This window comes from Dendrobium catenatum, unplaced genomic scaffold (assembly GCF_001605985.2).
Source record: "Dendrobium catenatum unplaced genomic scaffold, ASM160598v2 original_scaffold_117459, whole genome shotgun sequence".
Taxonomy (NCBI): Eukaryota; Viridiplantae; Streptophyta; class Magnoliopsida; order Asparagales; family Orchidaceae; genus Dendrobium; species Dendrobium catenatum.
Genome location: NW_021435894.1, coordinates 155,502 through 170,215, shown reverse-complemented (window position 1 = coordinate 170,215; position 14,714 = coordinate 155,502). Strand labels below are relative to the sequence as shown.

Below are 14,714 nucleotides of genomic sequence, written 5' to 3'. Positions count from 1 at the left end.
ATTCTTATAAATTTGAACATACAAGGGCATGATTTATCAGTGAATTTAGAAGCATAGATAGCAAGAATTATCCAAAAAAAAGAAAACAAGATAGCATCTGTGGCCATACAAGCATGGGACAAATATCCAAAAAAGAGGAAAACAAATAGCGAGAATTCAAATAGAAGTGGGCTGTCCAAAAAAATAAACTGAAGAATAGTGAAAAAAAATCAAGCAGGCAAGCTTCTCATACCAAATACCCTCCAAAACAGTCCTAATAGCATGATTCAACCCTCCAATATACCTGTCAATTCAATTCAAATGCCCCTAAAGACATTAAACCCGCATCTTTCTCAGCCTATTCTTGCGAGGTAACAGATTCCCGACTGAGGTAACAAAGAGAATCAGCTCATCAACGAAAGGTTTGCGACACAATTTACTTCAAATTTTAGAGCGGATTGCAGCCCAATAAAAAACAAGGGCAGGCAAATAAGCGTTCGGCATAAAACACCTTATGCACGAGTAGAACCATGGTGAGTGGCTTCCGACAATGATCCTGCGTCCAGATGGACTTTCTCACCACAGCAAAGTCTCCGGCGTTAGCTACAACGGGTGAGAGTAGTGAAAAGGTAAACTTGGGTTCGTATAAAGAAAGAAACGAAAGGATTTTACCCAGCGACGGCGACAGCGGTTTTTCGGCGGTAGAAGATTTGCTTCACGATCCACGAGCTAACCGGCGAGGCTGCCTGATCCTTTGAGCACGACGGCGCCTTTACTCCCATACATGAAAAAGTTCGCAGATATTAACTCAGACCCATCCCATGTAAGTGAGCGCCTAGGTTGTCACATGGGTGGGATCAGCATTTCGTCGCAAGGGAGTCAGAGGTAACGGATAAGGGAGAATAAAAATCAGCAAAACGCCGGTATTATAACATTATGTATTTGATAATAGCCCTGGAATTCCTCAACCCGACATGTTATAATATATTAGACATATTTGAGTGTAAATTTGTTAGCAGCGTTTTCTACCACCATGACCTCCTTCTATATTTAAATTTGATAGTGGCGGTTTAGCGATAACTGCTGACTAATAAATTACGGACTGGAAAGAGCGTACCTTATGTATTTAGATAGTGTTGATAGTAATAGAACTAATTTTTTATCTATACGATGTAAAAAATAGAGTTCGATTGTGTACATATAGTTATAAAACAAGCATTCATAACTAAAACAAGCAATTATAGAATATGTAGTTCCAGGTGCATGTAACTTATACTGCGGGCAGGGTTCGGTTTCTGAATGATACCATATAGGCGCAAGATCAATCACGTCGATAATTCAATGTGAGACCTATTTTGAAAATCCCAAGGATTTGGTTGGGTAGATTAATCAGATTTAACAATGGTAGTATTACTCAACTACACATTTCTATTGCTCAATACCAGAGCTAGCCAATTTACGCTACACTTTCTATGCTATGCTAAATGCGATGGGCACAGATATATCTTGTATTAATTATAAACCAAACATCCATGTAATTGATTGCACATTGTCCCTTTTTATTCAACACAAAACACAATACATTGATCTAAATCTAGAAGACACACAATAATAAGAAACCATGTATAATTTGATTATAGTATAGTTATTGAGGACATTAGCTGTAGAACACCAGATCTACGTCCATGCCCAAATCAAATGTTATAGATTAAAGGAAGACGAATCGTGATTACGTTTCCTCATAAGGTAATAGAAAACAACAAACCTTCCTTTTCTTTCAGAACATACTTGACTTTTAAGGGTGTAGAAATTATGTCAACATCAAAGTATTTAAAGACAGAGGTACAAAATGACCAAAGGAAGAGTGGGGGTACATATTTTTACAACCGTGCATGCATTATCTAATACCAATCTAAATTCCTAAGAAATGTCTACATTAAGAATTTTACTGATAGTTATGCATATAGAGGAGGAAACAAAAATATTTTTATAACATTTCAATACAGTTATAGGACATTCAAAGATAAATCCAAAGATAATAACTAAAGCAATGATGACTTTAAAGGAGATTTATATGAGCGAACTTTTGAAATGAAGATGTGCGAGGTGAAAAAACTCCAACCAAAGCTCCAATTCACATTAACTAAGGTATAGACAAGAACGGGCTTAATTTGTGGAATTGGTGAAGACCCTACGGAGTACCTGATGAATATTCTTCAATCTAAGCCAGGTGTGTTACAGACAAAGATCAGGGAGTATATTCGGATGAAAAGTCATGATGGTCACATTTTCATGGCTGTCTACTATCAACTGCTTTTAGTTATCTGCCAGATCAAATAGATATTTTGAGCATAAGATCTGGCACAAACCCTGATCGAGCTAAGTGATTCTTCAAAGATTTATGTTCTCTAAATAATATGTGAAAAAACTGAGTTTCTATGGCAGCAGCAAATTCCTTTCATTCTGTGTCACTGAGAAAGATATTCCTCCAGTGCTTCTTACTTCTATGGAGCATCTTCAGTTCAATTTACCGAATATAAGGCTATGGGGTGGACATGTCAGTTATATGTGGCATATCCTTTTGAGAGATATTTAAATAAACTTAAAAAGACACTAGAATAAAGCACAACCCGTAAGGCTCTATCTGTGCAAGCATATTATAACAATACAAAAATAGTTTATGTCAAATTTAAAAATCTTTCCTCAATCAATGTAGATGACCAAATCAGGAATTAAATGAGAGCGAGTTGCAGTTAAGGAGTAAGATCTAACCATAGAGAAAGTAATGATAAATCTGATAGTGCTGGAAAATGTATCATCTTATGAAAGTGATTAACAATGATGAGTTAACATAAGGTAAATTAAAATCTTTTAAACTCACCGCATTTATCTTATTGTTACTTGCACCCGCATTTTTTTTTACTTCCCTGCATTTTACTTCACTGTATATTTTATTGTTACTGTGTGCATTTTTATTAATTTTTTGTTATAACTCATGTTCTAAAATTTCTTATTTATTCTCTGTGCAGATGGCTTTCAGGTGAAGAGCCTAGAGAGGATTGATCAAAAAATATTTTAACAGGCGCACAAGAAGATCACTGCAGCGGACCAGCTACACAGCCTCAGATTACTACACAACATTTACCCAACTTCTTGGAGCAGTATCAGCCCGGCAGTTCTACTTCCACCGGACCCCGGATTTCCTTCACCAGAGTCCCGGGGCAGCAGTCTTCATTTCTACCATACTACGCCACCCCCACCTTATGCTGGGCCCCTACATCCTCGCTTATCCACGTTATCCATATATAGAGCTATCACTCTATCACCTATTACCACCGCACCACGCCCACACAGCCTTTCCAGTCAGGAACCCTCGGACACGTGCTTGCTCCACCGAGAGCAGCGACAGATTGTTAGCAATGTGATTGTAGTGCACTTGGTTGGGGGTGTACACGTTTAACGTACCTAGTGTTTATGACAATCTTAAGCCTAAGATGGAAATAATCGTATTGTTCGATTATATTTCTTTTATTTTTGTGGTAGGATAGATAATATATGTCACATAAAACGATCTGTTGATGCCCCGCCAAAGTTGGCCATACAAAATAAAGTTATTTTCCCTTCAATCAAAAGAACCATGATAATAGAAAACGGGACATAGAAGCGAGCTTGGGCAAAGCATAGGTGTTTTTTTTATCTTTTGTTTGCCGGATGGGTCTGGGGAAGCGTAACAGAGTCCCGAATAAAGAAGTCCCGGAATGGTGAAATTAGAGAGATGAGGGATATTGATAATTGCAGGCGAGATGGTTAAAATGAAAGGATACGTTCTAACTGGTAAGGCTCAATAAAAATATAAGCTGGTTTCAGTTGTATATATTATAATATGCAAGGATGGAATGACGTCAACAAATGAATTTGGTTGTGGGCGGTGCCCCAACACAAGAGACATGTAGGAGGGAAAAATGGTGGTAGAGAAGGCGGCTGCTTGCTTAAAATAGACTTTCTTAGTTTTAAAAATTCAAAATTTTTAAACCTACTCATCGGAAAACTTGGCGGTTGAGCACGATAGTTCACAGAACATTAAAAGAGGCATCTAGTAAGCTATAAATTTATGGAGTGGAGAAGGCTAATAATGGCTGAGCGTTCCACTGCATTGGGCCGACCAGGCGAAACGAAGATATACTAGGGAGGGACTCAAAACTCGACAGAACATGAGTCATATTAGCTGATGATTGCGGTGTTGTAGTTCCCTTCATTCACTGGCGGTCTCAGCTTCCACATACTGTAGCTAGCCAAAAGACGATAATTGTATCATTAATTTTTAAATATCATTTATTATAATTTTGTGTTTAATACAAATTATGAATAGAATTCCTTTTAATTATTTCCGAATTAGAAAGAGAGCTGGAGCTAGAACCAACTCCTCGAGGAATTGCACTGGTATCACACTCAATAAGGCGTCAGTTGGAGGATCAACAGTGTGATGATAAAGTGAGAGAGAAGCAATAAAGCCTATGTAAGTAATATATATGTTGTAAAATTTTTATTTTTAGTTTAATTATATATATTTATATTCTACTTTACAGGAGTATACACGGCTTCGAGAGAGTCATGCTGCATCAGGTGAGGGCTCTTTTGGCGGCTCTGTGGAGTTTTCTGAGTATCACATCTGGTCGCAGGCCGTCGGAGGAATGCAGCATGGCAGAGCTTATGGTTTGGGTTCCCAAGCTCAGGCATACGAGGGGATGACCTCCTCTACGGCATCCAGCTTCGCATCCAGTTCACATGAGACTTTACATGCTCAACAAATAAGTGTCCTTCAAGCAGAGCTAGAACAAGGAAATCACAAGTTGATTGGAAAGCTCAGTTGCAAGCACATGTCCAATGCAGATGCAGATGCAGGAGCAACAGAATCAGTTGTTGGATGAATTGCGCAAAATGAGGGACCAGATGAGTGGAAAAGAGATAGCTCCAGCTGAGGAGCCCACGGATTCAGAGTAGTTTACTTTAGAAACTTGTTTATATCTTTGAATCTGTAATATTGAACACTATGTGATGTTTTTAGTTTGTTGTTGTTATTGAACAATTTCTTTTAATGAGTATTTATGTTTTAGTTCATCTGTTGAAGAATTTTATATTGTGGAATTGTTATAAACTGTTGTGAATATATATTTGTATAGGTTTGCAGGTGTGGAAATTTGATTGTTGGTTGGGAAGGCAATTTTTTTGTCAATGCTATAGGTTTCCGGCGGATTAAGCGTCAGAAATTCGACGGAAACAACGATACAACGAATCAGATCGATCATGCCGACGTTTTTGTGTGCACCGGAAATTACCGACGCATTTTACGGCGTCTTATCCGCCGGTGATTTCCGACGCTCCTTCGGCGCCGGAAACTAGCTGTTGCTTATTTACGGCGCACCTACGACGGTTTATGCGCCAGTAGTTTCCGTCGAATACATACGACGTAAACAACCGACGTATTCGTCGTCGGAATTATCGAATGAAAATCGCCATCTTTTATATCACATGTTGCGCCGGAAATGCGCCAGAACGTGCGCCGGAATAGTTTCCGGCGCATTACAAACGTCGGAAGACATTTAGCGACGCACGCCAAACCGGCGCAGTAAAATCCGACGGAAATGCGCCGGAAACCTAGAATTTTTGTCGGATATTACGGATTACCGGCGAATAAGGTCCGCCGATAACAGCGTGTTTTCCTGTAGTGTCACTTTGTATCCTGTCTCTAAGAGTAAAATCACTCATCCACCTGAGCATCCTTATCTCTGCAACACTTAACTTAATATTATACTTCTATTTTAATGGCCAACATTCTGCACCATAAAGCATTACAGGTCTCACCACCATCTTATAGAATTTTCCCTTAAGTTTGAGGGAGACTTTACAGGTCTCACAACAAGTCTGATGCATTCCTCCACTTCAACCATCGAATTTGAATTCTACTAATAATATCCCCATCTATTTCACAACCACTTTGAACATAGATCCAAGATATCTAAAACATGTACTATTATTAATGACTTGATCACCTAAAATCAAAATCCCCCTCCTAGTCTATTATTACTAAAATTACACTCTATATATTCAGTTTTAGATACTCAAACGAAAGCCTCTAAGGACATACAAAAGAAATAAATTAAAATTGCATAACTATCATGATTTCAGTAATGATTTTTCTCTTGACCCTAAAAGAACTTTGATGTGAAACCAGGAATTGTTTGAGAGTATTAATAAATAAATTGTTGAGCAATGATAAATTAAATCTTAATACTTCACACTAATAGGTTCAAAGAAGTTCTTATGAAGAAGCTACGCATAGGCAATCGATCACAAACTAAAGTTAGGGAATCCTTTAAAATAACAACAAATATTAAGTAATGAAAGGACTGGTTCAACACAATCCACGGGTTAACAAAGTGATGTGTTCACCTTGAGCTCCAATAGTCACTCTCTCTCAAGTTGGTAGGGTTCGACGGAGAAGCAAGATCAACACACTTAGTGATGCCACTAATAGAAGGTAGAAGCCTCGGGTAGTAGTCGTTGGAAAGGTAGTCAAAGTAGGAAGTGTAGGTGGATGATTGACAACGTACCAGCAGCCCTGAAGGATGAGCTCTTCAATTGAAAGGGTCGCTTGATATAAAATGCGGTCCACATATTCTTCCGTGGAATCTTCTATGAATCCGGGATCAATCTCTTAATCGACCATTCATGCTTGCCTTGAGTGGGGAGCAATGAAGATTGAGTGATGGGAAGTAAATGAAGGCAATTGGATTTTGAATTTCATAAATTTGGGACAAGGTAGTCGGAGGGTTAGGCTTGGGTGGGAGAGGGTTGGTGGGGTGGGGCCGGCCGTCGGGTTGATGAAGTGGCCGGCGACTTGTTAGGTGGAGGGGTGGCGGGTAATGGGGAATCAAGGGGAGGGGTTGAGGCCGTCGGTTTGGGGAGATAGGGAAGGGATTTCCGGCAGTATAGAGGGAGAGGAAAGAGGAAGATGAAGACTAAAATAAAAGAATCAAAAACTCACAAAGAGATCATAGAATCGTGAACCTTGGAATCCTCCAAAGGTTAATGGGTATTGTTTTCACCCACCTAGGGTTTCTTCTTAATAACTCACTAAGAGATCAAAGAAAGCTAAAATTTTCTTCATAATTCATCATCTCAATGCAATGCAAGAGGCCTCCTATAAATAGACTCAAATGAAAGAAAACCGAAAAGACTAAAGTGCCCTCAGGCTACAACATAGACTCAATTCCTCATAGGGGTAAAATGAGAAAACTCAAATGAAACATAATACATAGAATAAAAAAATACATAAAAAATACATACTCTGAATCGTAGCAATCGATCTACGATTCCTCCGACAATACAAATGTTTGAATTTCTGGCAGATATCCTCATCAAACTTTCTTTGAAGATGTGGTCGAAACTATGGAAGTGGAGAAGGTAGTTCTAAAAACACCATAATCTTCAGAAGGCCGACATCAAGTTTTAGAAACCTTAAATAATGCTCAGGCACCACCAGGAGGAAATGATTTAGAAATCTTAGATAAAGTTGGATCAAGGAGGAAAGGTTGGCCATCTAAGGGGGGCTTAAGAGAGAGTAAGTGGACTTTAGACACATGTATATGACTCTTAAGAGGAGAGGATGGAAAAGAAAAGTGACTTTAGGTTTATGTAGACTATTATTAATAAGAAAAGGGGGTGAGCTGTTGTATGTCAAGTAATAAATAACATAATAAATTGAATTTAACCAACTTTGACCAACAAACCTGATCTAAACAGAGTTAAAGAGTCAGAAGGGTCAGATTTTAACTAATCAAAACTAGCCTTAGGGTTGGGTTAGCAAAAATTGGGAAAATGATTAACATAGGTCAATGCTAGCTAAGGTTGGGTGAGAGGTTTTACTATTTTTGGACACTTTGTTGTGGAAATGAGAAAAATGCATCCTAAGAAAAAAGTTAAATAGAACTTATAGACAAAAAAACAACCCAAATTTTATGAACTTCAGATGCGAAAAATAAAGGAGTATGATGAATACAAAAATAGTGCAACTTAAAAAAATTTGAAGAAATGAACTAAAAAACCCAAAACTTTGATTTGTGTGTGTGGGGTGGGGGTATATATATATATAAGAATGCCAATACATAAGGTCACACCATAAAAATTCCAAGCAAAATTGAATTCATTTGATGTGCAAACATTGAACAACAAGAATGATAGAAAATAGGATGTGGTAAAAATGGTCTTTACCAATAAAATAAGTATTATCCCAAAGTATTTTACTTGCTTGGGTACTAAATGATGGCAAATGAAAGTAGAAATATAAATCAAAGAAAATGAAGAAGAGAAAAGATATAAGAGTTAAAAAAAAAAACTTCTTATAAGATTTAAGAGAGAAACATAGAATGTCAATTTTAAAAATTATTAAAAAAAGAAATAATCAGCCGTAACATGTTCATTAAAAAAAATTCCTTTTTTAGCTAATTATTTAGCAAGAATAATTGAAAATCTCAATGGGAGGGAGAAGAAAGAAATCATAGTGATTTAGTCTCGATAATCTACCATTTTATCCACAATGATTGACCATACAATTGTTATTCATAATGGAAAGAAACATTTATCTATTTAAATAATAGATCGTATGATTGGTAACAACTTGGGAAGCTTTAAGCATCTAGCAAAAGTCCTCCATCCTCATTCTAGCTACAAATCCACAACAGACTTACCAAGGAGGAAAGAAAAAACCCATTAAAGGGATAGTCAGCCATACAAGGAATATTTCATTCAAACTATCACGCCATTCATTAAAATAAAATCCTACCTTCTCATATACATAGAAACCAAAGGGTACAAATGACTAACTTGTATTTACATGACTTAAAATATTAAATAGACATAAAACTAAACAAGATAACACAAATGTCTCATAAAGTCTTACATCTTGAGAAATATAAACCTTATAACATGAAAAGGACACATCATAAGATACATAATACGCTAAAGTCGCATAACTATCATGGTTTTAATTATGATTTGCCCTTATTCTACATCAAATATCCATTAGTTCAGACACGACAAAACCTTCTTTGATGCCAATTTGATCTAGACCAAAAAAATGAAATAAAATTAAAAGTAGATAGTAAGAAATTTTATCACTACGAAGGACTACATAAGATAATTGGGAATTAACTCATCCAACACTACAAGAATCAACTCATACATAACATTCTGGGATATCAAAGGGGCTCATTCATCCATTACATTTGATGAATCGCTCACCCAAACAAAAGGAATCTTATACACTCTCATCGAGCTCTCTAAAACCCTTCCATGAATAAGTCATTTTTAGCTTCAAAAAATGAAACTTTGGCCAATCAAAATGGTGACTAGGAATATGATAGGACTTGATGATCAAAACAACACACAACAATCTAAAAAACAGTAACTTACTCCAAATAGATCCAAAAATACACTAAAATAACTTTTTTTTACTAATTTCTAGGCAAAAACAAGATACAAGTTGATTTACTATTCAAGAGGTAAATCGTCTCTCTCACGATTCCTAGCAGCTACTAGGAAGCCAAACACCTCACAAAAACTAAGGCAGAAATTCAAAACATAACGTAAATCCAAATCCTCCACAATCTCCCCCCTTAAATAGCTCAAATCCCATAATAAATGCCCCTTACATCTTTCCCAAAGAGTCCCCCCCAAAACACACACACCAAAAGCCTCTTCTCCTAAAGGTGATAAAGGAGGTCATGGGACCCACCTGAGTAGCTAAGTTACTTCTTGCCTGGGCAGTTGGGCTACTGGCACCCGCATCTGAATATTTCCTAAAATGCAAAACTAATCAATACTTGGCTCAGATGAAGCTCAAATCAAAATAAATGGACCACCCCTAGCTTGGATCAAGATATAATCAAGCCAACATATGGTTAGGTTTGACTCAACTCAAGATCATATATGATATGACTTTGAGCCAATCTTGGTTGGGTCTGATTGACTCGAGATTGAATGATATGCAACCCTAGTTTATTGCATGCAAACTTAACCCTATATTATAGAAACTACATTTTTTAATTCAAGAAATGGGCTCAAGTGAGGCAACCTGGTCATTTATCAAGCTCAACATTATAGATTGGTTAGTTGCATTAAAGAATTTTCCAAATAAAGTTAAAAGAGAGCCTAGAAAGAAATTGTATATATGTTTAAGAACTTGTTGGAGCAAAGGCATACAAATGATTATCAAACAAAGAAAATAAGCAATTTGAAAAATTAAAAAGTTAAATAAATATAATTGAGATAAGAGTTATAATAAAAATTAAAGTGTTGCTAAATAAAAAGCAATGTTAAATCTAGACCATTCGTCATTTGTATATGGTTGGATATTAAGGGAGAATGAAAACAAAAATGGTTAAGCCAAATATAAAGAGGTTTAAGAACTTTGGTAAGATTGGATGTATCATAAGTGATAAAATTAGACCTTGATAGGAGAAGAAGAAATCAAGGAAAAGTTTTTTTTTTTTTAAAAACCGCTTTGAGAAATCATTAAATAAGGATTATAAGGAAGAAATTTTTGTAGAAGAGAAGAATCAAAGAAATTATTTACCAAGTTACCAAAAGCAGAATAACACCCAAGAAGAATGATGAGATAATTAGTATAGGATATCAACGATTATAAACAATAGCTAATGAGAACCATAACAAATGTTTAATGTTGCCTGCAACAGATAAGTTAACTTATGCAAGAACCATAAAGCAAGAGTGCGCTGATTTGTTTAATATTGCAAATTTCAAAGGCATAAAAACACCAAGCAAGGAAAATTTCCTAGGTATCTGCAATTAATTCTGACTCCTCCACTATAACAAGACTATCCTTGTCCCCAGATTAAAAGATAAAACAAAACAGCATATTTCAAGAAATACATATAACAACAGAGTAACAAAAAATAGTAACATCTTCAGATCTCTCTATTAGAAAACCCTTACCTGGTGCCGCTCGACTCTCTCCACCAGGAGCCACCCAAGCCAACTGCCAGCAAACATCTTCATCAGTCCAAGACACAAACAAACGCTGCAAAACACCAAGAACAAAAAATTCCCCAGCCGCCTTTTATGTAGCGCTGACGCCCGCTTCTTGAACACGCCTTTTCCCAGAAGCTGAATCCCGAACCGGGAGCGAAGATTCTGTCCATGATGCCACCGCTCCGCAACCGGAGAAGGTAGCTTCGGCGACGTTGGCTCCGCACCCTCGTTCGAGAGGCTGCCGCCAGCGCTAACGGGGGATGAACGAGGGGAGTTGATCTGAAGCTCGATCTCTCCGCCGTTTACGCCGGAGCGCTTAAACGATTGGCCTCGTCGAGTCATGGATCCTGAGTACCTAGGACTATGCACGCTCTGGTGGTGGGAAATGCCATCGACGGAGTTAACACCACCGGCACTGCTGCGGTGGTTGGGATGAAGTTGCTCAAATCCCATGAAAAGAAGATGGCGGGATCTGGGCTTTGTGTTTTAAATATCGACGAAAAATCGTTCTCCGGTTGAAATACGTCGGCAACTCGTCGTTGTCATTTACTAAGCAATCAAAGGAGGGAAGATTTTTAAGGGACGAAGAAGGAGAAGTGTCCCGCACTGAAATCTGTAGCCGGTGGAATTAATTTCTCAATTCGGCATTAATTTAATTAGCTGAATTAATATACTTTAAAATATAAATAATTAATTAGGTAATTAGTAGTATAAATATTAATTAAATAATTAGTTAGTAATAGAATCTTTATTTAATTAATTATATAATTATAAGTGTAATTAGTAATTAAAATTTTATCAAAATAGTATTTAAATTTTTAATGAAATAATTTGTAATGTAAATACTAAATAGTAATTAAATTATTAATTATTTTAAATTATAATTAAATAATTTCTTGTTATACTTACCATTATAATTAGCATGGGGATACTTATTAAAATTACACATAAATAAGTTAGTAATAAGTAAAAATAGCATCCTAATTGCATTAATTGTTGTTGCGGACTAGAATATATGCGGCGGTAGAGTTTAAAAATTCATGTCAGAGCGTTGCACGAATATTCAGCACACAAACAGAAAATAAAATGAACACTATGATTTTTAAGTGTAAAACCCAGAAGAGGGAAAAAACCACGGTCTAAATTGATTGAATGGGGTTGCATTCTAGTAAAGGTGATTGCATGCTTAATATTATGTATCTTTATTTATATTTCTTATTGTAATTTCTACATATATAAATTCAACTTATACTTTTTATATATCTTTATAAGCACTGAATTTTTTTGTATAAGAATAAAAACACATCTTCAATTTCATAATTTTCATTCATAATCATCTTTATATATTCAAGCGTTAATTCTCCCACTATGGTTAACTTCAGGCACAATCAACAATGGTGATAAAGCGCAAATTGTTGCTCCCCCTCTTATGTGTGCCCGTCTATCCACAAGCTCTCATCAGCTTCGTCTTATCTACTCTTCTAGTGTTGAGCCTCCATCCCAAATTTGAACCTCAAATTTATCGCCACTAGTTTAATCAAATCTCTTATTGAGCTTATCTAAATTTAAGTTCGGGATCCTTTAATGTGAAAAATGAAAATTTATTTATACTAATTTTAGAATTAGCATTTTAGTAAATTTAGGTCAGTTTTCATAGCATTTCATTGAATGAATCATATTAAAAAATTTTATCATAATTTATTTATTTAGTATTTAAGTACTTTAATGACCTCAAATCAAGTATTTGTTGGCTTGTTTGTTTAATCTTGTCAAATTGCTCATTTTGATTATAATAATGGAAAATTCAAAGACAATTTCATAATTCAATTAATGTTTCAAAGTGTTATACTATCATTTCAGTGTTTGATTTAGGCTTTTTTGGACTTGGATTGAATCATATGTTAAGTTGTTAGATTTGTTTCATCAAGATGTTTAATTTGATTGTAACTTTGTTGTTCTCAATGTTAAAATTATTCTAAATTTAATTTTGAATATTTCTAAATATTTCATCAAGATTCATGCTTGATACATCATCGGAAAATTATCTTGATCGGACAAGAATCTCAAGGGAAAATCAAGTTATAAACTTTAAAAATTAAATGAGATATCATATGCATTCCAATTTCAACAAACTTACAGTTGAACTAAACATCTCGAAAATACGAACCCAATGACACCAAATAGTTTCCAACGTCTTGAACTGAATGTCTCAATCCGAGCTCCAATGAGTCTGAATCAAAGACCCAAATCACATTTGGAATCTTCAATCATAATTTGGATTAACAAACAGTTTCCAAACATGACATGCTTATAATCGAATAGAGCGGCTCAACGAGACAAATCCAACGAGCCCACAATCATCAAATTCTGATATGGTTAAGACATTCAAATGCAAATTAAACAGCCCACAATCAAGGGATTCAACATGAGAAGGAATAAAAGGAAAAGAGCTTTCTTGCCACTAGACTCTTCAAACTTTTCCTCGACCATTTCTGGATTTCCACCCAACAACCTACCAATGTTGGGGTTATGCTCGAATGCTAGCTGAAGCTAGAGTTCTACCCAACCGTTGACTGAGGTCGAAGTTCTGCCATACAGCCGACTGACGACGGAGTTCTTCTTGAATTCCAACTAACATTAGAGTACTACCCGACCATCAACTAACGCTATAGTAGAGATCGTCCACCGAGTTTCGTCGGACTTCTACCCGACGCCTAAGTTATGCCATTCGTCGAACTTCTTCTTATCATTGGACTTTCAACGGACTTATACCCGACGTCAAACTTCTGACTTTCGTCGGTCTTTCTCCAGACTTTTATCTAACACCAAACTTCGGTTCTTCGCCAGATTTCTACCTGACGTTGGACTTCTGCGCGTCGTCAAACTTTCATAGGACTTATACCCGATGCCGAACTTCCGACCTCCGTCGCCAACCGACTAATGTCCTTATAATCTCCTTCACAAAACAACAGTCTTTCTGACTATTATCGCCTGCCGACTACTATACTTTTGACATATGTTGTCGGTCAACGATCTTTCTGGCCACTGTCGCACGCCGACTACGGTCCTTCTGACATCCATAGCCAGATTGCAATCCTTCCAACCTTTGTTGTCAGACAACGGTCTTTTATGACCACTATTACTTACCGACTACGGTCCCTCCGACCACTATCACCAGATTATGATTTTTCCGACATTCGTTGCCCGTCGACTATGATTCTATCGACCAAACAAATGTATCAATATTGATTCTTTCAAGTCCCATCATGTAACACATGTTATATGATGTATATTTGTTACATCAAGCTAATGACTTCCCCCAAGGAATGACCTTATGTGTCATTGACTGTAAATAATAGTGAATTCATTCAAACAAGGTTAGACCTTATGATTTTTTCCCTTTTCAAGATTTTCCACATAAAAATCTTAATTTCTCTTATAAATGTTGCACCGTCTCTTTTTATATGTATGTGTAATGGATCTTCATACAAAGCTAAAAAGTTAAACTTTATATTTTTTTTACAGCCGTGAATATTTGAGGGCGCAACAATACTAATCAAACTTAAAATTCTTAAAGCATATTAGGTTAACACTAAATTTATAAGTAAAGGATATTTTAATAGTTTATTTATTAATTGTAGTATCCTTAGTTTTATACTAAATGTTTATTTTGCATTTATCATCAA

General features: G+C 36.2%; 1 protein-coding gene across 1 annotated transcript in view; it reads right to left on the bottom strand.

Moving 5' to 3' along the window:
• LOC110094211 (O-fucosyltransferase 35-like) overlaps positions 1 to 11,644 on the bottom strand; it is a 30,066-nt gene extending 18,422 nt beyond the window's left edge. The window contains exon 1 of the mRNA XM_020819387.2: positions 10,993 to 11,644. Within this exon, the coding sequence (XP_020675046.1) occupies positions 10,993 to 11,481 (489 nt within the window). The 5' untranslated portion in view covers positions 11,482 to 11,644. The remainder of the gene's footprint in view (positions 1 to 10,992) is intronic.
• Positions 11,645 to 14,714: the final 3,070 nt, after the last annotated feature.